Source organism: Anopheles coustani, chromosome 3 (assembly GCF_943734705.1).
Source record: "Anopheles coustani chromosome 3, idAnoCousDA_361_x.2, whole genome shotgun sequence".
Taxonomy (NCBI): domain Eukaryota; kingdom Metazoa; phylum Arthropoda; class Insecta; order Diptera; family Culicidae; genus Anopheles; species Anopheles coustani.
The window spans coordinates 15,944,632-15,970,863 of record NC_071288.1 but is presented as its reverse complement, the minus strand read 5'-3'; the positions used below and the strand labels follow the sequence as shown (position 1 = coordinate 15,970,863).

Below are 26,232 nucleotides of genomic sequence, written 5' to 3'. Positions count from 1 at the left end.
GGACCGAACCCTAACCTTACACAATGTGGTACCATCTTGACCCTCGACCACTCACGGACGACACCTTCTCGCCCCGTCCGTGAATGTTGTGTCCAGCGGAAAAGCACGTCCCAGTTGTTTTCCTCTTTTTGTTGTGGTTAGACTCTGATGCTGTTGTGACTCACACAAAACATCAGACAACTGTCCTTGGAAAGTGGGAGAAAAAGCGTTATTCCAAGAAACCGTGCCCAAGTTGTCTTTGGTGTCACTCAAAAAACACGAAACAATGCTGTTCTTATGGACTAAACGGTTCTTGCACGGTCGTTGAAGGTGCAAACTAGTTAATAACAAAGTAGGCGTGGGCGTGTGCCTTTAGGACAACAAATGTAGTACCAACGAATCGTCGGTAGAAGCTGCCTCAAGAAAGGCGTTTCGTTAATAAAACCAAACAACTGTAGAACGGAATTTCTGGGCAAATTGAAAAGTTCAGTCAACTCGAGCCTAAAATAGTTCAATATTGACGTTCGTGATTTTATCCAATTAACACCAGCGAGGACTCGTAGCGTCGAACGTCGTGGAAGAACCGAACCTAGGAAAAGATTTTCGGACATATTTGGGAGCAGAATATTCTAAAAAAAAAATTACCCGGACAAACGTGCGACTTAGATTTTCAAATTTCATACTTTATTCATTGATTTTCATATATTAGAATATATTATATCATTAGTGATACCACAGCTGATCAGTTGTTTTATTACTATCTCCAGGAGTTTTCACATTTTGTTTCCCTTTCCTCCACACCCTGCTGGCCTCTTCTTCAATACGCTTTAGCTAACAATAACAACAGACTTTTATTTTTCCATCGAATTTCATCTCGTCCCCGAAAGAATTGGTTATGTCTAATGCATTTTTGCGATCTTGCTTTCAATTGGAAGAAAGGTGACGTGATGGAAGGAGCGACTTTCTTCGCTTGACTTATGTTTGCGTGTGTGTGTGTGTATGTGTGTTTTTTATTGTGTAAAGTTTTGCTTCATAAAAAAGTAAGATCCCCTTTCGATGCCCCTTCGCACACCATTTTTAAATTCATAGCTCCCTTTTTTCATTTGACACGATACTGCTACATTGAAATATTGCTCCTTCCCGATGTGTTTCAGTTTAGTTTAGTATAGTTTTAAATTGATCCATGCTTAAGTGGTGGCCAATATACGCACAGACACACACACACAGTCACACGGATACGTATAACAAAACAAAAGTGGGAAGTAACGGATAACCATCAAAGGGATCACACACACACGGTACAGTGGAATTGTGGAAAGCTATATTTCTTAGATATAGGAACAAGTGTATGCATTTCGTTTTGTATTTTACATATTCAATTATTTAACCTCCAATAGATTTACTTTTCGCTTTTGTACAAAATATACAATTCATCCTGGGAGGGAAAAAACCTTTAACAAACTTTTCGGCAGCTTCCAGCTTCCATCTTTCAATTCGACTGCAGTCCATTAAACCGATCGGTCTGGCTTTCTTTGGAGCTTTTGCCGGATCGGATCAAACGAATCGATCGATGACGCAAAACGAAGGTAAAGAATTCTCACGCGTTTCATTAAAAGGAAAAGGGGTTTTTTTGCTGGCCAAAAAGAACGGAATAAATGGTGGGAATAAAATTCACTTGAGCGATCGGTACTCGCTCTTGGCCTCACAGTCTTCGATCAGTGGCTTTTTTAAGTTGCGGTTCGTCTATTGTTTTCCATTTGTTTCTCACAAAAGAACCGCTTATTCTCGAGATGATGTTTTTGCACATACAGGGGGTTTTAAGTGTTTATTTTGTTTTTTGGCATCTTCATTGATTTCTATCGATCATTGACGCAAGAGAAACGATCACGAACGACAGAGTGTGTCAAACGGTTGAGGGAAAGATGGATGAACAATTTCTCACCAGTTACGTTCCATTGCTATTAATATTCTTATGTTTTCTTATAGTGTGCTATTATCATCTTAATCAGTTTTTGGTACTACTACTACTATTATGGTTGGTTGGTTTTGCCTCGCCGTATTGTTTTAAACGTCTGTTTTCGCATGCGGGGTGTGTAAGTTATGTTTTCCCATCATCGTACAGGTTTTACTTTTCCTTACTTTTCGCGTTTCTCCACCACGCTGACTTGACACTTTTCCGTATCACCCTCCGTGCCACCTCGCCCGCAGCGTAGTGTAACATGACAACCAAAACAAAACAAGAAACATACACCACACACCAGGCGCCATCGTGCACATTCTCCTCCAAGAGCTACCGCGGCTTCGGTATGAATGGAAAGAATCATCAGGAGGGTTCGTGAAAATACGTTGGATGTGCGCGCGGGCACGCTGGGAAAACTTAGCGTACGCGATCGCGACTAGCGTGCTCGTCTCGCGATCGCGGTTTCCATTGTGTTTCCGTCGGCATGTACGAGCGGGCGGGATGGTAAAAGATGAGCCGCGCTTCTCCACTACAACCGATAGCATCCTAACTAATGCCGCCCTTCTCGCCTTTCAGTCTGACCGGCGCGAGTTTGGTCTATTGATTTAATTTATTGTTGCTCTTAATAATTTATTTTTCCTCCACCTTCACTACTGGCCTTTGGCGAATGGGCTTTTCGCCGAGACGGTGCTGCATAGTGTAGGTGCAGCGTCGGCATCGGCTGGTTGTTTTCTCCTCTCTCGAAGCATTCCTGGCCGCGGGTTAAGAGCACCTAAACGATGTTTAATTCCCTAAGTGGTTGAGGGAGTTCGAAGGCGCAGTGAAACACACAAACAAACGAGTGGAAAAGAAACCTCCCGCGGCTGGGCGATTGCGATTTCTCTGCCATCAGTTAGCAACAATTGTTTGCACATTTTAAATCGAATAGAAAAAGTTTTCGCTCTTTTGTTTTTCTTGTTTGTTGTCATTTTTAGTGCATGAAGAAAACTATAGTCCATCAACGAAACATAAAACATATCATTTTAAAGCGATATCGTATCGGAACGTCACAACATTCACCGTCCGACCATTTTATTGTTCTTGCACTTAAAATAACATGATCGAGTTTTGTAACCAGCTTCCTTATCAAACTTAACAACAGCTTATCGGAATCGACTTGATGTAGGCAAAAGAAAAAAAAACAGAAAACAGATTCGTTTTGTAAAGTTGAACAAATCACGTTGAAAACAAAAACAAATCACTTTGATTTCCAATCTATTCCTTACGCTTAAGGTTTCGTAGTATTTTTTAGCTCCTACTAACGTGTTGTTTCTAACATCTTTTCTACGAAAGATGTGGTCTGTCTCTCCCGCGGGGGGATGTGTGTATGTGTGGGGTGTGGGTTGAGAGGGTTGTAAAATCGATAACTTTGGCCTCACAGCTTCGCTTCGGTGCTAGCGCAATACCGAGCGAATGAAGTAGTACTAACTCTATCCTAGTTCTGGTGATTCCTACCGGCAAAACAATGGAGGAAAAAAAAAACACGATGCAAACTTAAATACATCCCAACGGAACTTAACCTGTACAACGGAAACGGCCTTTGCCTAACTGTGTAAAGGTATTAAAGGGTTAACAAAGTGGTATCCCGCGTGTCACATAAATTGATCTACCATCTTAACATATGTAAAGGAGTTTCTTGTGGAGGTTTTACACCAGCGCGTTAAATGTTTGCCTTCGTTTGTTTTCTTTTCGTTTAAGACATATTTATCATTCGTCCTCACGACTCGAAAACGTTGCAACGTTTCCGGTCAAGCTCTTCCACGCGGTTTCCATTTCAGTTTCGTTCCCTCCGAGTTTTACTCTCGTCAACATTTTTAATCCTTTTCTTGTTTGTGTTGATGTTTAGGAGCGGAGCAAAATATTCACCATTAAAAAAGTGTTTGTATAGATTGATAGAAAATCTATAGACCGTTAGAACTAACTTTAAAGATCACTAATAACAATTCTCGATCCCTCTCTCTCTCTCTCGCTTTCGCTCGCTTCCTCACGTACTTACACACATCACACACAGTCACTCAACACGCATATCCACACACACACATACGATACGATCACAAATCTCGATCATCCCGACATCGCGTCGGCCTAGCACGTTGTTGCGATTCTGCCCTTCAATCACCAGTCCACTCACTTCCGGTCACTAGAGCTCACGCGCGAAACGGAAAATGGCGTCCTAAGAGGTGCGTCTGCCCAGGTCCTACTGTTATCTCGAGTTAGTGCTACTGCTTAGGAGGAGAGCTAAACTATGTACAGTGTTCGGCTGAACAGGTCATGCTGCGGCGTTCGGGCCGCGCGCCGATACTGGCCGGCGACATGCCGGTGGTCAACCCTTGTGGAGAGGATGTGGGCTGCTGCCGCTGCCGCCGAGTACCGGTTGATCGCGTGCAGCCTGGCGTGGCGTTCCTGCAGCCCGGTCCGTCGACGGTAGGCCGCCAGTCGCTAGGACCGATAGAACCCTTTGCGACGGTTGTCGTCTACGTCGAGCGCGTTATGGACCTCACCATCGAGCACGTCCTCATCCGACGCCTTTCGGACGCAGTCGCGGATGGCTTGCAGGACGATCGCTACCCGCCGATCGAGCGCCACCAGATGCGGTTCCCAGAGGACGGGCGTGATCGGATCGACGGCCATCGATTCGCGCATCGCCTCCGACAAGGGCTTCGGGCCGTTGTGGAACTTTAGCAGCGTCTCGAGGGTTGACGCACGCAGCAGGCAACACTGGAGCACCGGCGCCAGGATGGACAGCTCGTCCTGGAACGGCTTCCCGAAGCCCCGACCGTGATCGAGGTGGATCGGGAACGTGTCGTTACCGAAGATCTTGAACGTTTCGTAGTGATGCCGGTCCATGTTGCCGGTGAGGAAGTCGAACACGCTCATGTCCATCAGGTCGAGCAGCCGGCGACCCTCGTCGTACGGCGGGATGTCGCGCACCATCGTGCAGTAGTCCGCGTCCGTCTCCCACTGGGCCTTCCTGCGCTTGTGGTACGATCGGCGCCACGGATGCCGCCACACCTTGCGCTGCGTGTCGTCCTGCGTGGGCAGGAAGGCGGCGAACGAACCCTCCAGCGTGTCCGGATTGCCACAGATCGCGTGCGACGTGTCACAGTAGTACGAACACTTGCCGTGGAAGCACAGGTTGTTCGAGGGCGACACGAAGAACGTCTTCAGCAGCACCTCGTCGCCCACCTGGTAGATTTCGGTGGTGATGTTGAGGATGCGGCCGGTCACGGGCATCGCCCGCCGGAACCCAAGCAACCGGTCGAGGTGAAACGCCGCGATCTCGGCCGTATGTCGCTCGTAGTCGGTGAAGTAGAAGTGATTCGGCAGGGTTTGTTGTTCCCGCGGGAAACGCATCGGCTTGAACAGAGCGTGAATATCGTTCGGATAGTCGATAATCAGCTTGAGTTGCGTTCCACCTTCCTTCTGTACCACGTGCAAGATCGGCAGCTTGATCATATCGTCGATCACCGCGTTCACAAGGGTGTCACTTGCGCCGTACAGCTCGCGTTTGGAGATCCGCAACTGAAAGCGTTCCAGATTGGATGCATTCGGGGCGAGCTTCAGATCGAGCAGGTCACCGAGCGTCGGATTGGCCTCAACTTCATCCAGCTCGGTCGTGTAGAGGTCCTCCTTCACGATGATCTTCTCGAATGGCTCGGGCCGTTTGCGATTACGAGGTGCCACAATGAGCGCCGTCAGATCCTTGAATCGATCGTGTGGCGGAGGAGCCGTCGTGGCCGACTTTGACGGATAACCCGGGCCCGACGTGTCCGTGTGGCCACGGTGTGCCTGTGCGTTCGTGGTGAGATACTCCTTCGAACCGGACGCATTACTGTTCGCCAGATACTTCCGGTGGAACTCGTTGTAGATGCCGCTCTTATCCTCCTGGTTCGCGTACCGTATCCGGGCGTGCGACGGTATGAACTCACCACGCGACACGCCCAGATCCATCTGCAGGTCGATCACCAGCAGGAGGGTGAACAGCACCAAGGAGGCACCGAACCCGATGGCCAGCCGCTCCTTGAGCCGTTTCGAGCGTATCCAGAACATGATGGCCGCCGCGGTGCTATTGCGCTGGCGGTGCGAATGCTGAGACGTCGACCCGTTCGCCACGGTTACCACTTGCTAAATGCCTGGTCGGAACCACCGGGCGCTCGGTAGAACCTACCTGCAAACTCTTCAACACCACTACCACCAAACGGGTGGACACGTTCAATGCCACCGGGGGGGCGCGCGCTGGACGGGTTGCTTACAAAGTTGCCCCCTTTTTACACTCCGGAAAGGCAAGGCCTTTAAGTTCGTTTTCACTGGCACACAGCAGGTTGAATGTGCGCCAAACGTTATCGCCACCGCGACTGAGTCAGCAACTATGCTTTGCGGTGCTGTTTAGAGTTAGTTTCACTGCACATGCACACCGTTCGGTCAAGTCCCGGGAGTCCGGGAGGAAAGATCAGCACGGATCTCATCAACACGACTGATAGTAGTGTACTAGGGGAGGCTTTGCTCTGGCATCAAGATTAGAGTTCAGATCGATGGGGTTCGAGGTTCGATAACTTCACACCGCCGCCGCCGCCGCACCGGTTGCCGGGTGCGCTAACAACGACACCGTTGGACGGACGATCAGCTACCCTAGGCAAACAGTTGCCACCGATGGTGATGGTCGCGTCAACTGTTTACACTGTTCGCGATGATGGTTGTTTTTCGTTCGAGTCAGCATTTTCGACTCAGCACCACACACTCCTTAGGGCATTCGTTTTTTTTTTGTAACGTGAAACCAACAAGAGATAGCGAGGTTGCTACACACCTTGGCCGGCAGAGGTGGACAAACAGCGTGCGCAGGATTTATGCGCCCCACGCGACCGAGTTTTTGGAACTCCCGAAAGGTGGGCTTTTCGTACGACGATGATCACACCACACGCGACGCAGTATAAGAAGACATTAAAAATAAACTGGAATGTGTGTTGGAACGAACACGCGCGACGTCATCCGCAAAAAACAAACACACAGGCACACAACCGGTCCCGGCTACTAGCTACCTCGATCATCCGAGCCCGGTTCGGTTGATAAGAACGCGCAACTGAAGGTGCCGGAGTGTTTATTTCCCCGTCGCCCGTTGGATTGGGAATTAACATAAACAACCGGCGCGAGTTGGTCCTTGGTGAAGTCCGTTCGTGTCGAGTGACACGAAAATTAGCTGATGATCGCGATCCGTCCGGTGGATGGCGTTGCTCCGGTTCTCGACGCGACGCGTTTCGGGCCAAACCCGAGCCAATACTGCCGCCACGTTCGGTCGCTGCGCTGCCGCGTTGCGGTGAAGGCTGCCCGCCGGGGCCGGCTCGGATGATGATGACGTAGGCGCGGCACCCCGCACGCGACGAGGTGAAGAAGAGTTGGATACTGCTGCCTCTCACTGCCACTGCTATGTGCCACGATCGATCGCTCACGCTCACGGGAGATCAAGCAAAGATGGCTCTCGGTACGTTGGCTCTAGACGGCGGAAGCCCCCTTCCCCCCCTCAGCAAACCGGCTACAAGCGGTTCCGGATGGCACGAGCGAGAGGCCCAAATGGCTCCGCAGAGAAGATGAGCGGTGTGCGTCGAGGTTTATTTCGCTGCGGGAGATTACGCTGTGTTCGCGCACCGTTTCACCGTTCGGTTCGCGGTTTGGACCGATGCTGATGATGACGATGGCGATGATGACGACTTTCGGCGTGGCTTCCCCCGGTCGTGCGTGGCTCCCGTCGTCGTCGTCGTCGTCGCAGAGACAGGTGTGTATATTGGAGCCGATGCGTACAATATCCGACACGAGCGTAACAACACGTGGATTGGGGTTTTTGTGTTTTCGTTTTCGGCGGCTCGATTACGTCCGCTAGGGTTTCAGGAGATCACGTTGGACGAACCGTCGTTCTAGCGGGTGAGTTTGTAACCGCCAGCTGAATTCGTCGCTTCCACGGGAGCGCTTGCCGGTTGCGTTGCGTTGGCATTTGGTGCTTGTTGGATGGTAAAACTCTGTAATTATAATGAGAGAGGAGGAGAAGTGGGGGGGTATGAAAACACAGATAAAACATTGTTTAGAGATTGTTCGTATGGAATTATTAATTTCAAACCAAGATGAACATCGCACACAATCGGCGTTGTGGTTGTGGTTTGCCTAGTTGTGCCAGAAAGCTGCGTTTGTTTTTGGGGACTGGCGTAATGGAGTGTTGGATGAGAGATGCGAATTGAAAATTATGGCTGTAAGAACAAGGCCACACGCAGGCTGGGTTGTGAGGTGAGGTGTGGAAAGAGAAGCTCCATTGCATGATCACCAACTGATCGTATCGATCGTGATGTTGTTTCCACAGATCACGATGATGATGATGATGATGAGAATGGTGGCAGTAGCTGGAGCTGCGTATGGAATACGGTGTGCGCGATATGCGCGTTTGGAAGATAATTACAGTTTGACCCATATATGCATACGAACACACATACACCTTTCGCACGGTGAATTAGGAATAACGCCGTGGTTATCCATTTCATTCCAGCGTTGGTATATTTTACAAGCCGTTCTTTTTTGTGCTCTAATCTTTCGACCGCGCAGTTGGCTCGTTGCTCGTGTGCTTCATGGCAAATCAAGCCGATTTATCATATTCATCCACGGGTACACGGAATCCATTTCGTTTGATTACGGTTATTAAAGCCTCAAACGAGCCTGGATTCTGCCGGGAACGTTCCCGTTTCTTCCACCAAACTGGGGTGGGTTTTTTTTTGTTTTTTGGCCATCAGATGTACGGCGTTTTTCCATGCGTCCTCAAGCAGCATATTACTGCCAGATTTGAGCGTTCGAACTAGACCGACCTGAATTCGCCCGGTTTAGTGGCACACGTTAGGCGAGCTTATTAGGGTTCATCCTAACACGTGTATAGGTCGTCGTACCAATGCTTTATTTCCATGGGAACCAAACATTTTCTCTTTCGTCTCCCCCCGAGGTCAGTCTGATGAATCCCCCCGAGACGCTCCGATCCCATGGAGGCACCATTCGAATCCATAATCTTTTGCTCGGAGGCGTAATCCATGGGGTGATCGACGCCTTTACCACACATCAGTCAGTTTTTGGAGGCAATGCCTGCTGTGCCTCGAGGTTCAGTCCCAGCTGGGCAACCGGTTCACGGCTTTTTTTTGAAGTCATTTAAACTGTAACGGAAACGCTCGAGTATGAGAAATGACCGGAAATGCTACGAGGCGGGTGCGAGCAAAAAAAAAAAGGTTGGCGTTTGTGGACCCCCGTTGCCGAGGGTTAGGGGGAAAGCGCTAAAGTGATGGTTTTGGTTTCTAAATCGATTTTTGATAGTTTTACTAGCGCGGAACTTGGCCGGTAGCGCATTTCTACCTCGATCGATATTTTGTTTGTTTTGTGAGCACATTGACACAAAGCAAGGCTGTTTGTTGAAATGTTAATTTTTGGGGCATAAATTTGCATACTATATCGAATCGGAGCTAACGCAAAGTGTGACTGCTTTTGGAATGATTGCAAAATTATTACCAAAGCCGGAAAGCTGTTCCCTTTCAACGATCATTCCTGATCGCGACCCCCCCGGATCATGCTTATCTCATCGATGAGCAAACATAATCGCTTAGCGTCGAGTCGGCAGTTCTATCGTTCGCGTAACGGACCGTTTGAAAACCTTGCACCTTGCCCACAAGCGGTTAACCGCCGTTAGCCATCGGAAACCGCTAGCGTGCGAGCATCGCTGGACACCACCGGGGGGGTTGGGAGGAAAGCAAGGGTAGTGGAGGGTAAAGTAAAGAGAGATATAAAAATTAAGCGTAGTAAAAAATTGTCTGTTCTCGGTGAGTGTAATAAAAAATAAATGTTTTAACGAAAAACCCCCAAACTAGAACTGAACGGAAGCCCTCCGGTGGAATAACCTGGATGCCCAATATCTTCTCCATCTTCGGTGAAATGGATCACTTTTCGTGCGAGCTACAACACCGGCACTCTACCTCGTGGGGCAAGCACGGCAAACGTTGATGAAACTGTGACCGGAGCGGTCGCCGACGGGTTCCGGCCAAGTTTCGGTTTGAAGAAATGCTTTTTCAATCCAATCAGACCCTCTTTTCACGTCCAAGGGGGGGGTTCACTAGATTCCCGGATGAAGACGCCGTGTGCCCAAGGGCAGGAAGGCTCTTCAGAGATTGACGACGCTTGCGCAACAGTCCATGTCGAGAAGGAAGCGAAACAATCCCAAGAGATGGCCATCGAACTCTGGTGTGGAGGCAGTACAGACCCGCAGTGGAGTGATGATTGCAGCGAAACCTAAAGTTCCCAAACTTATCGACCCGATGCGATCTTTATTGCAGCGAGCGCAGAAGAAGCCTCACGTCGTGCGGCTACTTCCTCGGTGTGTGTGTATGTATAATAATAACGGCGGGGAAAAACGGTGAAACCTAGAATAAGCCGCCATAATCCAGAAACTACTGGCGCAACTACTCATTAACGGATTAGAAGGACCGAACTGGAGGCAAAAGAAGAGGAAGAGGAGGAGGAGGAGGAGGGACACCGTCGGGAAGGGGAAGAAAATAAATCTAATTTCCCACATATGCTCATTGTTGTTGTACCTCGCGCAACGTTAAGTAACCATTCATTGTGCCTCTCTGCTTCTTCAGCCGGATTTTTGTGGTTTTCGCTTCAACTCGGTTGTACATATTCTTCAAAGGAAGTATGCCGGCCTTTCTCTTCAGAATTTTTCATCTTTAATTGTCGGGGTTCTAAGGGTCTTTTTGAAACTTCAATCTTTACTCTGGGACTGTAGGGTTCGCTTAAGGCAATTGGAAAGATAAGCGTTAGGTGTTATAATCTTGATCTCGATTAGCTAGTTCAAAGACCGATTAAAGGCACGTGAAGGTCTCAGGAGATTTAAAAACATTTGAATGTTTAAAAACATCTCAGTGGCCAGTTATCTGGTATCATGATCTCTGGAAACCTCTGATCAGCATTTCTAGTTCCTCCGGTCGCGCTGGATCTTCTCGGCTCCCCCCTGGCGTGATTAGCGGTGCCTGTCTGCCAGCGGGGAATTGGAGCTCCGGTGAGCGCGCCTTACGCTATCTTTCACTCTTGTTTCATCATGTTGCTGATGCTCCACAACAAACGGTATCATCGTTCACTGGAGCTCGTAAAAAACTTACTTTTTCTTTTTAATTTTCATAACGGTGCGGGTCCGACGGGGTGTTCCAGTTAGCCCGAAGAAGCGTTCGTCTTTGGGTGAATGTGTTAGGTGATAAAAAAAAATCACACTCGTGATCGATTCGTGGCCACTCTATAAACCCAGGAAAAGTGCACGGCTCGGAATGAAACGATTGTGCGGAAGCCCAAATGAAGCGCCTTTCCCAGGTAAGAGAGAATGTTTTTACACGAATGTGAAGCGTTCTCGTCATGCATATCGCCCGGGCCGGGAGACTAGCAACGTAACCTTTTAATTAACACAGCCAAAACCCAGGGGGAGATTCTTTTTCTCGCGCGGCCAGTAAGTGGACCACAAAACCACATCCATCAACCACCGAGGGAAGCAGTTATGCAAAAGGGAACAAAAAACCATCGTGCGGAAGTCGGAAAAACCGCCGGGTACCGTTCTGTGGGCAAACTTTTCGTGCTCTTATCGCACCGGACGGGAAGGGGTGCCTCCAGGTTCATGTTTCCATCATCATAACTTCCAAAACAACATAGGCTGTTTTTTCGGAAAAACTACGACCCATAACATCCCCTTTCCCGTCCGAGTAGCGGAAGGTAGCCGGAGCACGTTTACACCTAAAACGTTACCCCGAAAGACGTCCACGTTAAAAAGGCGGGTAGGAGAAACAGGTTACTCCGAAATGACTGAGGTTACCTTTCTCCATCCCCATGGAATCCCTGGAGGAGAAGGCAGGGGAATTGTGTTTAACCGGGCACGACCACTCGCGACTCGGACTGTTTGAAACTGAGCACTGGAAGGGGTTAAATGCTTACGGGCTCAGGGGGTTAGTGTTTTGATTCAATTTGATTCCCGGTAGAGGAAAGGGGGGTGCATAAATACATGGTCGCCTTCCGGTGTTGCGTTCCAGGGAGAATTGACGACTGGTGCCTCTCGGTGTTTGATTTTCATCTGAAAGCAAACCTCCAGACGGGGTCATAACAGCTTCCCATTTTCTCCGAACGAAAACGACACAAAAAAGCTCGATGGGGTGTGTTTTCACACATTCTATAAGGGAGAGGGGGGGGGGAATTCTTGCTAAGGGTTTATCTCTTGCACCTTCACTAGACATCGAGGGTCACTTCGCCGAACCATAATCCCATCGAGACGTGACCATTACTTTCTTGTTTCCCCCTTTTTCACACTGCAACAACCTCGTTCCGACTGAAACCGGAGAACTTGAATAGTGAAGTGGAAAATTTGTTCGAATTATTTTTGACCCACACCGTGCCGGTCGGTGTGTGTGCGTATTTGTCGGTCGGTCGGTCACGACACAGCGGGATGCGATGCGACCAGCCTTAAAAATGGTCGTGTGAAATAGCGAAATTGCGAAAAACGAGCTGCAATTGACCTCGAGAGGGTCCGGTTTGCGCGCGCCTGGTTCTGGGGTGTTTGAACTCTCGTAAAGGGAATGTTTTCACGCTCCTACATAATAATGGCTGATACTGGTAGTTGATAAGAAACTTTTCTTACACCCGACACCTCCCGTCCGCTCGGACGTCTACTATCTCTGGCCCGTGGCGGTGCATTAACATCTTGCCATAATTGGAAAACTTTTCGAAATATTGTAATGATAGTAATAATGATAATTTTCCTACGATCAATGGCCGGTGGTGGTTCGAATGTCTGACATCTCGGATGAAGATAGCTACTATCAATAGCATTAAAATTTAATAACCCAGCAGGCGTCGGCTTACAAAGAATTAGCTTTGGCGTAAGGCTGTGTGTGAAAGGTGGCTAAATTTAGCCCGAAACCAGGGCACCGGCGGTGTACCTTTGTTCAGATCCAAAATGCGAACCATGATAAGCGTTCGATAATTTTCATCAGTAGGCAATAACAACCCACGATAAGCCCAGTGGACTTGTGTGCACATTGTGGTTTTCGGGCCGCCAGCATTAACCATCCATTAAGGGTTCCGTTGATCCAGACAAGGATTTGGCTTTTCCGTTTCGGGGTGCGCTGGTGAGTCACTTCGTCCAATGGCGTTATTTATCGATCCTGGCCACAAGACTCCAAGGTGCCATTAGTCACCTTCGAGTTTAATCGAGACGCAGCGAATCCTTAGATCCAGCGTATAAGCCTCCAAGATTATGGATAAGGCAATGGCGATTGAGGTGGCAGGCGAATCTTTCCCTCACCGCTTCTTACCTTCAGACACTCGATCGTGAGGCTCAATCACAAATCAATCATTGAATTACGCGCGACACACCAGGGGCGGAGGCGATAAGGTTTCAAGCGCCGAAGAGGACCAGGTACAGGTTCCCAGTATTCGGCAATCGGTAATCGAGCGACATTGATTACGAAATTGGTGGTGGCTGGTAGTGTTTACTCCTCCGGCTCTGCTGCTGCTGCTCGGGGTCTGATGTATTTTATTTATTTATTGCTTGTCGATGTGCCACACCGATGTTTGCTGCCGAACACGTCGCGCCATTGCTCTCTTCTCAACCCCCCTTGGATGGATCGCTTCTGTCCGATAAGGCGTAAGATTTGTCGTAGGTGAACGGGCGCGAGGGGAGGAGGATGGCCGCACTGCGCCCTTGCGCCTCTGAGAGGGGGAGAGAAGAGGTTTAATGGTGGGTATCGTTTTTGTGGCAGTCAGTTGCAACAAACTCCAATTTGGTGGGCTTTATTCCGAATTAATTTGACTCAATTTGAGATCTTGCCTCAGACGAGTGATTCATGTCAAACAACCAGAAAATGATCTTGTAAATAAAATTATGTTTTTGGCCTTCATTTTGTTAGGTAGTTGATACCAACTTGAGTACTATTTAAAATTTATTGTTTTTAAACAATGTTCGGTCTTAGATGTCATGCTTAGATGGCAATTTTAGATTTATTGACCCGAAACCCCTTATCTGTTAATAGATCTATGCTCCCAGAAGCGCCACAAATATCCAGCGTTGTGTCACCGTGGATTTTCGATGTCTTTGTTCAGCTTTTTTTTCCGGAACAGTTCAGAAGATCTAGATCTGATTGGGATCTGTTTAGACAGCGTGGTCGGGCCTTCATATTTGATATTCTTTTCTGGATAACGCTGCTTCGTAAACCAGTAAATTTCGTTTAGTTGCCGTCCTATGTTTCGCAACGGTTTTCCTTGTATTGTGACCCAATATTTCTCTCGCCCAGTTCCCATTGGACCGGACCAGAGGAAGTGTCAAGTTGCTGCACTTTGGAGTAATTGTGCCCCATTTGAGGTCCCACCTGGTGGAGAGCATTAATTTTGTTTATGAAAAAGGAACACTTTGCTTGCGGTTTTATGTGTTTCTTCATCTCTTCACCGGAATGCTGCCAGGTTCCTCTCCCCCTTCCCACTATCCGGGCCCCAAAACGCTCAAAGCCTCGGCCCCGGTGACGAGACCTCGTTTGGTCCGTGGTCCGGCGTTCGTCGAACGGGACAACACTTAACCGCAACAATCACGCGCCGGTTAACCGGGGCTCCGGTCACCTGATTTTCCCACCGGACCGACCGGAGCCGCTTCAGGTGTCGCATATAATTCTAGCTTTTCCAGGCCACGAAGGTTAGCGGTGAATGTTTTTCGGACGTAATCGTCAGGAAATGGGGGGGTTTTCTTTCCACAGCGACACGTTTGCATAACCCACAGAAACGAGGCTTCCTTCGGAATGTTGACCTTTTGTTCCGCCACGACGCTTGAAAAGGTTAACTAGCTGTTTTCAATTTTCGGGTTCGTTGGCTTCCCCCGGGCTTTCTTCCCGATTTACACGGGAGCGCTTACACTGGCTGCGACATCTATTACCGGCACCGGTGAAGATGCGTTTCTGGCCGGCCTTTCCCGGAGACCACCCGCGGCCGTTGAGCTGAGATTGTTTTTCTTTTCACAACCGCCGTCCGTCCCCAATTCTTGATGCGCCTCACGCCGTTCCGGTGGAGTGTGAAAAGAAAACCCACGGCCCGAGCAGACACCGGCACCGAACGGTGGCAGTTCTCATTATCACCATCTACATCATCACCATCATCATTATCGTCATCAAGACGACGACGCTGGCGACCCTCAAAACGTCGTGTTCGTTGTGGTCTTTCTCCCGGTTGGGCGGAATGTAATCAACATCTTTCGACGCCGTGGTGGCGACCCCAAAAAATGGCAAAATAAAGTAAAAAAAGAGAACGAAAAACAAAAGTTGTGCCCAAACGACGGCCGGCTTTACACCGGGTCGAAAAGAAAGCAAGCAAATCGGTGGAAAAGAAAACACACGAGATCCACACTCGCGGTAGAGAATGAGAACGCGGTGATGAGATAATTCGAAGGGAAACACACGGAAACAAATGAAAAAGCAAATCGTGTGGAAAAAGATGCTCCGGAATCGCCCGGTGAGTGAAGAGTGGGTGAAAATCAAGAGTGAAAAAAGTGTGTGGAGAGAAACGCAACGTTTTCCGATGCAAAGTGCGAAATCGACCCAATTATTCCGTCACCATTTTTTTCCATTCGGCCAACGCAGGCCCCAACAACGCGCCGACGCCTCGTTGAGAGAAAAGAGGGGCCCCCCATTATCGGGGTGGTGTGGCCGCGAAAATCTTCTTTACCGAGCAGTTTTTGGTGATAATTTGTGACCCCCCCCCCCCTTTTGGGAAGTGGGGGGTGGGGCTGAAAACTGGCAAACGGCGAGCCACAGATGGCGAGAGCTAATGCGATGCAAATGTGCGAAAGATGCGAGGAATGTTTTTCCCTGGGAAACATCTACCGGTTGGGGGAAAACACAACATCTTAAAATCAAAATAAAACTAGGAAATGGCGGGAAACATTGGGATCTGAGATCTGAATTTTTAACGAAAAACGGAAGAGAAGAACGGAGAAGAGAAAGCAAAATCGTTCCATCCGAAAGGCTGGCGTAGCAGCATCAACGAATCCGAACGGTTCGAAAGGGAACAAAGGGCTGGAAAATGAGTCTGATCGCCGGGTGGGTGGCTGGAAAAGGGAAAAAACTACCCTCGCTGGGTGTTTTCAAAAAGTCGGTTACGCACAATGGTGTCCCGTTGGAATCGAAAAGAAAATCTGGCACGTGAAAAGCGAATCAGCCAGCACTTTCCACACCACTCTTTTTTTTGAAGAAGGAAGGGAACCATTTTTCACTTCGGTTACCTCGACGTTGGCGAGCGGGAACGGAAAACTGCCAAGGAAAAGTGGAAGATTATGCCGCGGCGGCGGATGGGAAAATTGTACCAAAAGAAAAGCAAAATTCGCAACCGACATGCGATCAATTGTGGACCGTTTTTCCGGCACTTAACCGGCACCACGCGACAGTGGAACGTCTCAACCGGGTATCGAGTGCTTCTAAAACACTTGTTCATGATGTGTTTTTGTCTTTTTTTTGTTTTTCGCTCGTGTGGACCATTTGACTTTTCCACTCTACATCCATGTGTTCACCTGTGTTCGTCGTGAGCTGGTGAGCAAGAATAAGGAACGGAATTGATACATATGTAAGCAGTTGTACGCTGGGCGGGTTGAAAAGTGTAGCTAGAATTTGGGTAACGAAAAGGCCGAAGAGTAATTTTGTGCATCTATTTGAAATGTATACGTAACATAAATTTCAAATCGAACAGGAAAAATTAATATATCACCATCAATCCCTTAGAGAGCTAATAAGGACGACTAAACGAACCGTGTTAAACAAGGTGAAACAAAACAAAATACTTTTCAATCCAGACACCTTCGCGCACGAAGGGTTTCATCGGGAGGTGGATTGTCGGATGCCGAGGAGGAAGGAGCCGGTCCTGGCGGCTCAGCCAAAGCAGCACAAGGGGGTGTGGATTTCGATGGAGTGCTATTTTTCCAGACACTGATCGTGCGAACCAACGCGAGTTAGAACGCCTCCGAGGGTGGGTGGTGGGGAAACGGGGTGCACCGACCGGGGAGGGCGGACGCGCTTGACGAGGTGCATAGTTTATGGGTGGAAAAAAGGGCAAGCCCAGCTGTCGTCATTCATGTTTGTTTTCGCGTGGCGATGCATTTTTCATGCACCGTTCGACGACGAGATGGAGTGTGTGTGTGTGTGGGGGGGTGGCGTATGTTCTGCGGTATTGGGTAGCCTCCGGGTTTTGGTTTTTCCGCCAGCCACACGACGGGAGGTTTTTTTTTGTGCCTGTTTGTTTGTTGCAGCCGCCCCTTATTTCCCTCCCACTCTCGGTTTCAATGACATGCCAATAGACATGACTTTTTCCATTTGCGTTTATCTTTTTTTTTTGCAAACTTTGCCCGGCCCAAAGTATGTGTGCGTGGCGTGTGGTGCGAATTTGATAGCTGTCCCTGGTGCGTAGGTTTTGAAGTATGGATGACCGACCGACCGACCGATGTGTTTGCTAGAACACATTGTGGAAAAATGAAAACGAAGAACGTTAGCACGCGAAGCCAAAGAGAGGAACAAAAAAAAAACAAGAGTGGGCTTCATAAATCAATCAACCGCCACCGAACGGATTTATGGTCGCTGTCAAGGTGAAGGCCCTCCCCGTGCTTCCTTGGCGCCGCCACACGTCGTTTTTTTTTGCTCATCTCCCCATCCGACGGCGACCTTCCTCCTCTGCTTCTTCGGATGCCTTCTTGGCATCGTTTTGCATTAGAGTAAATTTTCCTCCACACAGTTTCCTCCAACTGGTGGACAAACAAGGCAGTCTCTGGCCAGCGGTTTGGCTTTCACTATCGCTGCGTGCTGCGCTTTGTCCGATGCACTCCACTCGTCGCTGGTAGTGCTGCCCTTCGCCGCTGATGGACGCATTTTCCGAACCACAATTCATCGTTTCCATTGTTCTGCCACTCGATACACGTCAGGCGAAAACGAAAAAATAAAATGGCATTCGTGCGATCGACTTCGGGGTTTTTGTTTTCCACCCCCGGGGGGAAAGGATGAGCGGTTGTCACATAATCTACAATATGCTTTCCGTAAAGTGTACTTTTTTTTTCGCGATGCTTATGAAAGAACCCATATAAATAAAAGGTATTCGTAGTCGCGAAGGCGCGCGATGCAGTTTTTCCCTAGCACACACTCGGAAGCACCGAGCGGCCGACAAAATGGATAAATGTTTAATATTGTGTAGGCCTTTCTCGGTCGCTTTCAGTTTTACGCCCTCCCTCGTGGGTAGTTGATATTTTTGGACGATTTTTGAGGGCTTCTTTGCGTGCACGAATAGGAACTATTCCTATCGATCCCGCACGAAATGGTGGAATATCATTTTTTTGTCGAGGACACCCCAAATACACACATTTTCCGAAATCAGATTTTCATATTTATTTGCGATCGTTCAACTGTGCAGGGGTTTGTTTGTTGTGAAACAAGAAAATAAAATCAGGAAAAACTAGAAATTCATCTAACACATCACGCAAACATCGCGCGGTCACTTCGGCGAGCAACGGGGGATGGGATATACATACACACAGAAACCTCTATGCTGGGGGTTAGCAATTTTCCGAAAAATTCTTCCTATCGCGCCAGATTTTCCACTTTTTATTTTATTGTAATGCACTTCGCGCGCCCCAAAATGCTAGCCCATGCGCGCGTGCAAACATTGAATGTAATTGATTTTTCGCCTTTTAAGCGCACCAGTGCCAGCGGTCGGATTTTTGTGGGGAAAAATGGAAAATGCAAAGGAATTGATTAGAGCCGAGTGACGGTTGGATCAGTATTTTGTTTTGTTCGCATCAAACATGTGCCGTTCTCTGGAAGAATTTTGCCAATTTTATTAGTTTGCGCGCGGGAAAATCGGGAAAAATCTACAAACTCATCCATCAAAATCGAATTTAGGTTTTGCGCGCCAAACGGTGCGAGAGTAAAATATTATTACTTCTCGTTCGCATTCCGTGTATGCGTTCTTTTCCATATCATCCTGTTCTTTTTTTTATTTTTATATGCTACAAATTGCAGATAAGCTTTTTAGGTAAATATTGTTTATTAATTTTAAGTTGAAATTCGTTTCAAATTTACAGTTTTGAATTTCTAATAAATATAAGGCAATCATTTTATTCCAACGCGCACAACTAGGTCAAAACGAACTTTTCGAAAAGTTCTAAAAAAGGCAGCTCGAACAAATAGAGCAATTGTAACTCACCATCAACGGCTCTATTTATTACACTTTACAAAGGGAAATTTTACCTCAAAACTGCCTCATCATCGCGAACGAAAATAATCCCTCTCATTCTTTTCATTGAAGGTCGCGTAAAGACACTTTTTGACAACCGTTTGAACATTTACAAACCCGTTTTATTAATGTTGGTTTGCTCATTATCTATATTGCAATAAAGGTGAATTTTTATAAACCTTAAACTCATCCTCTCTTCTAAGTTCTTTTATGGACGAAGACGTAACACACTTTGCACGTTCGATTGATTCAGCACATTTAGCGTTCACAGCGTAAATTTTTACCACGAAGAAAAGGGTGTTACGGAACACTTGCGCGAAGTCGTACGCGATTCAACAGGCTTCTTCGTCGGCGATCTATCGGGAGTTTTCCCGAGAGGCCACTTCAAGCCGCACAAGTGGAGCGAACGAATCGAACCGGGGTAAAAACAATCGACATCTTTTCTACCGATCAAACGGGCAAGGGAAAACACACAGATAGACGACCCCACGGCGCACGTCTTATAGTAGACGCTATTCATCGAGTGTCGGTGCGAGGCATTTGGAGGAGTTTGAAAGTTTGGCGATGCGAGATTACCCCGTTGGAAACTTTGCGAAGATGAAGCTGTTTGGTAATTATAAGCAAGTATCTTCCCCAGGAGAGGGTTTTTCTGGCTGCTACTTGCCGCGTTTTGGCGAAGTGTGGAGTAGATGAAACACTTATTACCGTCTGTTTGGTGTCTGTTCCACTTGGTTTGGGGTGGAGTAGTTTGGGCAAGATTGGCACACAACATTGTCTGCCAATCGAGCGCCCAAACGAACCAGAAAGATAACTATCGGTCGATTGTTACGAAAGAGGGCGCGCTCCCGGCCGGAAGTTTTGGGTCCTCCGACAGAAATAAAAAAAGGTGAAACCAGTATACCACCACGTGGGCTGTGGACGATGGAATCATAATTTTTGGGAAGCATCGAATCCGAAAAAGCGGAACACACATGGCTTCGCCCGTATCTCGCACCTGGAACAGACGCAACTTCCGCGGTTCGGAGAAAGTGAAGCCCGAACGGATTCCAAAGACAAACAAACCGTATGCATCTCATCATCACGCACTTTGGCCGCGGCATGTGTGTGTCACGAGATGAACAAAGGAAGCCCGCACGATTCCGGTTTCGGTTCGGAGTCCGTTACAGCTGATCACAGAGAGAAGATTAAACATAACAGATGAAGAAGAGAGTTGAAAATGCTCGAAAGGTATTGAAATGAAGCCTACAAATCACAACAAAAATCCCCGATACGCAAAAAAACAACGCCAATGTTGATGTGCATTATGGAGTGTTTGTTTGATTTAAGGCCACGATGCAGCGCGTGCTTGTCGGCTTAAGTTTTGTGAAGCCCCCCCGGTCGATCTCTACTTTAAATAAGGTGGCCGCAAATAAATCGCTCGCCGCCGACAAGATAGCTCTTCCCATCGTCCAAACCGTTCGCGAATGCGCCAGCCCCATCAAAGACGTTTCGTACGTTTGCTTGCACAACGCGCGATGCTCGTGAAAACCTTTCTTACGGTCGGACGAAACACGGTGGTTTAATGTTTCATTTACGAATTGTTTGCCATGGCGGGTGTCCGGCGGGAGTTAAATGTGGACGCCGGGCTCCTTTACATAACCGGGTCGTAATTTTATAAACCGTAGCGAAAGAGAGTTGGGTCCGTTCGAGTGGCTTAGCAGCGAGCGTCAGTCATGACGGGCTCATGATAACTCCCCCCGGGTGTTCACTCTCTGTAAAGATAGAAAGGTAGCAAACGATCCATCTTGAGCAACTTCTAGACAACTCGAAAATCATAATGATGATATTAAACGATGCTCAATGGTTTGCAAAAACGTTCTTTGTTCTTGGCGAAGGCGAAGAAACTTTTCAATTTGCATGATGTTCCCCCCTTTTGCTGACGCTCTTTAGAAACGAATTTCATCATCAAATGGAGCTTAATGAAGATGCACGAAGTTTTGCGCATGAAGTTGTTGCCCTTTTTTTGCCTCCTCTATCCACCGGCGACGTTAAAAATGGGTTCCCCGGAATGCACCATCTAAACCAATTTCACACTCGAACAAATGGACGTACATGCACGTTTCAGTTTCGTTTGATAATGCTAGGAACACATCCGAAGGCAGATATGTTTCCCCGTTTCGGGTTGTCTTTTTTCAAAAGCGCACCGAAACCCGCTCCCTCCTGGTGCTTTTTCTGGGTGCAATTGAGAACCCAGGCCGAGATGAAAGGCGTCCGAATCCGTGGCTGGGGATTCGTTCCGCACCATCCTAGTGCAGCAAGCAAGCGAGCAAGCAAGCGAGCGACCGGTTCCAGTCGAGAAGTGTGTAATTAAACATTCATCGACATGGAACTCCAGGTCTGCGTCCAGTTAGGGTAACAGTAATGGCTGTAAGTGTAATGTAAAAATAAAGAAAAGCGAAACAAGTATGAATTTATTATCACCAACAGACGAGCGGTTCCCACAAAGAGGTAAGAAAAAGGAACGTAATAACGGAGTTCGTACCATGAAGCAATAAGCAATACTCTTTGGCTTTACTTCAAACAGTTCCTTTCGGTTTATGATAGGAATCTTTTTCTTCAGGATGTATTAAGCACCATTTCCACCGGAAAACCACCGGCAAGTGTTCACCATGGTTGAATATAATAAAACGACTCAATCGCCAAACCCCAAAACATGTTACGATAGACATCAAAACCCAACCACTTTTCCGGGTTCGTCGTTCTAATCCGCCCCAAGCGCGGGCTGCATTTTATTGACGGGGGAGAAAACCGCGACATTCGGCCTCGATTGCGTGGCCCACTTTGGCCAACCCGGTGGCAAAACCCAGCCCGCCGGGCCTAAAAGGGCCTACACCACAGAAAACATGGTTCGCGGTCGGTGGCGGATTGGAAAAATTGATCAATTAATTGGACACTTTTCCCGCCGTGCGCGCGCGTGTACGTGCCGTGATGCGCGAAAATCGCCGATTGGCTGCGGTGTACAGCGGGCTTTGGCCCATTGTGGACACCTGGTGGCTGCGGCGCCGATGGTGGTGTAAAATTAGCCCGTTTGCCCGAGCGCCACATTAAGGGTTATGCGAGCCGCGCACGGACACCAAAGGGCCGGAAGTGGCAAATTTTGCGGCAGCAACGCAGCGTGCGGCGGATCCAAATCGCGATCCATTTACGATTTCTCCTCCCAAATCGAATCCCTTCGGTCGGGTGGGGAAAACACATTGTACTTTGGGTTTGATTGAACGTTTGTCGTACCGAATTGAAACCCGGCCGTCGCGTCGGAAGAAAACAAACAGGTGGTAAAAATGGTTTAATTTCCACTCCGGATTTCCGCCCGGGAATGGAGTCTATTCGGTTGGAAAAATTCGAAAACGAAACGACAAGCGTGCATAATGCTTACAATCGTTATTACGACCTTGAACTCCCAAGAAAAGTCCCAAGTTTTGTTCGATGTAGAAGCCGGAAGAGAGACTTCAATTTCAACCAACGTTATGGTGAAATTTCCAACGATCCTGAGCTTACATAATTGATACCTGATAAAGTTGTTGCAAAGTCAAAAGGAAACGAAAAAATATTCAAGTGCTGTTATCTGTCACTAACAATTAGTGTCATTTGCATCGAGAAGTGTAACAAACATTTAGGTATCACGTCATACCGGCGCAGAGGTTGTCCAGCCCGTGCTCGGGTCGTGTTTAACATCGTGTTCACCAACCTCCTCCCTGTCCCCCGATCAAATACTAAACGAATAATAATGGGATGCTTCCAACCGACGTCCGTGCCCGAAAGGCCACCATGAAATGAAATACTGGCCAGCGCTCGTTTGATGCCGCCGTGACACGTGACGCGGTACAACATGCAAACATTGCATTCGGCCAACGCGCGTCCAGAACGGAGCCCAAATCGATCGGTTCAAGGTTCGTGCGCGTCACGCACGATGTCACATTTCGGTGAACACTGACACGGCGCAGCTCGCGTTGGCCCTTGACTTGAGGAAAAACTTTGCGATTTTCAAGCGATTGTTTTCTTTCCCTCCATGCCTCGCCTCTTCCCGGGATGGCTGGGACTCGTTGTTGGCAGTGACACTACGTCGTATGGATGCACAAATCACTCTCGGCTCGGTGGATTTCGAAGGTTTTGCGGTCTGCGGGGGGACAAACAGGGCCCAGGGCTTACGTCGGGGTGTGAAATGACGCGTAACGCAACGCCGAACTGCAGTGACACCGTGCTGTCACATCAAACAAACTAACGTAATCGTGCATGATGTAAATTGATTGATGGAAATAGCAATGAATTCAAACTGGTAACGTTTTTACACGGTTGGAAATTTTGAATTTACTAAAAGCAACCCAACGAAACTTACAGGTTTTAGATCTTCATCTGCTTCAGTTGAAAGTTAAGGGCCTGGAAGTAAAAGAAAAGTGGTAAATTTATTAGTTTTGTTCTCCATCTTCGGCCAATAATTTGCGATCATTAAAAGATGTTGACTTGTGAATATCATAAAACAAGTTTGTTTGTTTTTGTAGAATGAATAATGTACAAGAAGAAAACCACCACGCAGCAATGGCTTTAAAGAGGAAATTACGCAATTTGTATACATTAATCCGCTCGACTAAGACTGGAAACGTTTAAGCTTATTTTTGGAGGTTGAAAATAAACATTACACACCGTTTTCGAGCCAAGGTAATCATTGTCCAGCTGCTTCTGCATCACTGTTCAACCATAAGTAAACATTTGACGTCCAACTAAAATGAAGGTACCTATCTGTGCATCATCCAAACATAAATGAATATAATTCTAACGCAACGAAACATTTAATACCTCCTCGTTTACATGATATAGGTTAGCTTCGTTGCTTTCATTTGCAAAGATCATTAAAATAAAACCAGACATAATTTATAATTCAGCCAGATTAAAATTGTATGATGAACTGCATTCTGCGTAAAAAAAATTCTCGATCTTCGTTAGAAGTCATTTTACAGTCGTTTTTTCTTCATTATTTTCGTCTGCCATGTTCGTAAATATCTCACTTGGAAGATTTAAAAAGTTCTTTGTGCTCCGCAGCTAATTATTTACTATAATATTTCCCACTCAATGATTGTTTATCATTGATTGTAAAAAGCGATAAAACGATAACAAACGAGTCCGGGCAATACAAACGTGCATTGACATTGGGGGTATTAAATGTTTAGTTGCGGTTGAACTATATTCATTTACGTTTCGACCATGCACACACCATTTTAGTTGGACGTCAAATGTTTACTTACAGTTGTACAGTAATGCAAAAGCAGCTGGACATTGGCTACATGGGCTCGAAAATTGTGTAAATAGTTTAACACACAAAGGTCAAATGCACACCGAAAATAATTGTAAATTGAATTGGCGTTCACCTACAAGCGAAGCTAGTAACATATCCCTCGGCAAACATCGGGGAACAGACTAACTTGACCAACTCAAACTGGGTCGATTAAAAACTAATATCCCATCGTTTATTTACGATATTCTGACAGTTAAATGCTAACATTTAGCTATTGGCCAGCCGATAGTGCTCAGTGCTAGTGAGTAGTAGTAGCGCTCTCGCCGAAAGGAGTGCAAATTAAATCACGCCTTCCCACGTCTGAGCGGACGGACGTGGACGACGCAGTAAATTGCGCCTCAATCTGCAAATCAAACACGGCCACCCAAATAGGCGCAATCAAATTTACTTCCTAACCTATCGCCCGATCGTGACGCCCTGGCAAGGACTCCACCGCCGAGGACGACGACGACGATGACGACCAGGGGGCACAAATTCCGCGAGTTAGATTCCAATATTGACACAATCAACCCCGGGTCGCGCGCTTGACCCCCGCTTGGAGCTTCCGGAATGCGCGCAACCGGGACGGATTGAATTCCGAATGTCATTAACGGGGTAGACGCGGCCGGAGGAGAGGAGGATCCTGTGCTCGCGGTGTCAAACCGGCCGGCACCCGAGTCCGCGGACCGGACCACAGAATAAACAATAACATGCCGAGAGATCCAAGCTGGTGCAGCTGGTTGCGGAACCATACGCGAATGGTTGAATAATCAACATGGCCACCGCGGGTTCGCGAGGATCTTCACCACCAACACCAGGCAGAGTGGTCCCTCATACAGCGGATGACGAACGTGACGATCCGACGACGGCGAAGTGGGGCTGGAAAATCCTCTCGAGTAGCAAATCCTCGCGACCATCGCCCGGTCACGCAACGTGGTGTTCGGAAAAACGTCGGCGCAGCATGTCAACGACGGAAGTGCTACACCGGAAAAGGCTAATTAAGAGCTAGTTTGAAGCCGCACCCGGTAGCGCATGGTCGGTCGCTCCGGTCGATTCTGTGCGCCGATCCGATCTGGCCGCCGTTGATTGCATTAGCTGCGAGCTGGCCGCGTGTTAGCCGTTGAATGTGCATTCGGGAGTAGAACCGAAGTCATAACACTCCCAAGTTGACCCAAAGCATCCATAACCAGCGGCTGCCGATTGCGATTTGTTTGCAGTTCGTTTGTTAGCTTCGTTTTTTTCATCTCTCTCTCCCACTCTGTCAAACACATATCACCATCTATTTCCGGTCCCTCCTCACCGGAGCCCTTCCTTTCCACGCCCCTCGGCCTTTGATAACCTTCGCCAGCTTTCCAGCGACGTGTATGGTGTAGAATATTTTTCTGCTAATTCGCGTATCATTGGCGTATCATTCGCGTGCATCGCTCGCAGGGGTTTTTCGGCGTGATGGCATCATATCATCGCGGCCCGTCCGACGGCCTCACACCCACACGCGCGCCGCCCGAAGAAGTCATTTCGTAGCCTGCAAAATAATTGGATTTTCATGATTGATTGAGTTGTGTTTCCTGCCGGCGGATCCGCCCGACACGCATCAAGCCGACTGTTTCGCAATCAAGCCGGATGTTCGGATTTCCCGACCGGGCCTGGGAACCATCCG

At 47.9% G+C, this 26,232-nt stretch overlaps 1 protein-coding gene and 1 long non-coding RNA gene across 2 annotated transcripts in view; both read right to left on the bottom strand.

The window, feature by feature from the left end:
* Window positions 1–715: 715 nt before the first annotated feature.
* LOC131272334 (extracellular serine/threonine protein CG31145) lies at window positions 716–6,453 on the bottom strand. The gene has a single exon (XM_058274040.1). It carries the CDS (start codon window positions 6,026–6,028, stop codon window positions 4,418–4,420), a length of 1,611 nt encoding a protein of 536 aa, XP_058130023.1. The 5' UTR covers window positions 6,029–6,453; the 3' UTR covers window positions 716–4,417.
* An 838-nt stretch (window positions 6,454–7,291) lies between these two features.
* Window positions 7,292–26,232, bottom strand: part of LOC131259199 (uncharacterized) — a 30,761-nt gene continuing 11,820 nt past the window's right edge. Inside the window, exons 2-3 of the long non-coding RNA XR_009178118.1 lie at window positions 23,643–23,683; window positions 7,292–7,986 (exon numbers count right to left, since the gene is read on the bottom strand). This is a non-coding gene — a long non-coding RNA (uncharacterized LOC131259199). The remainder of the gene's footprint in view (window positions 7,987–23,642; window positions 23,684–26,232) is intronic.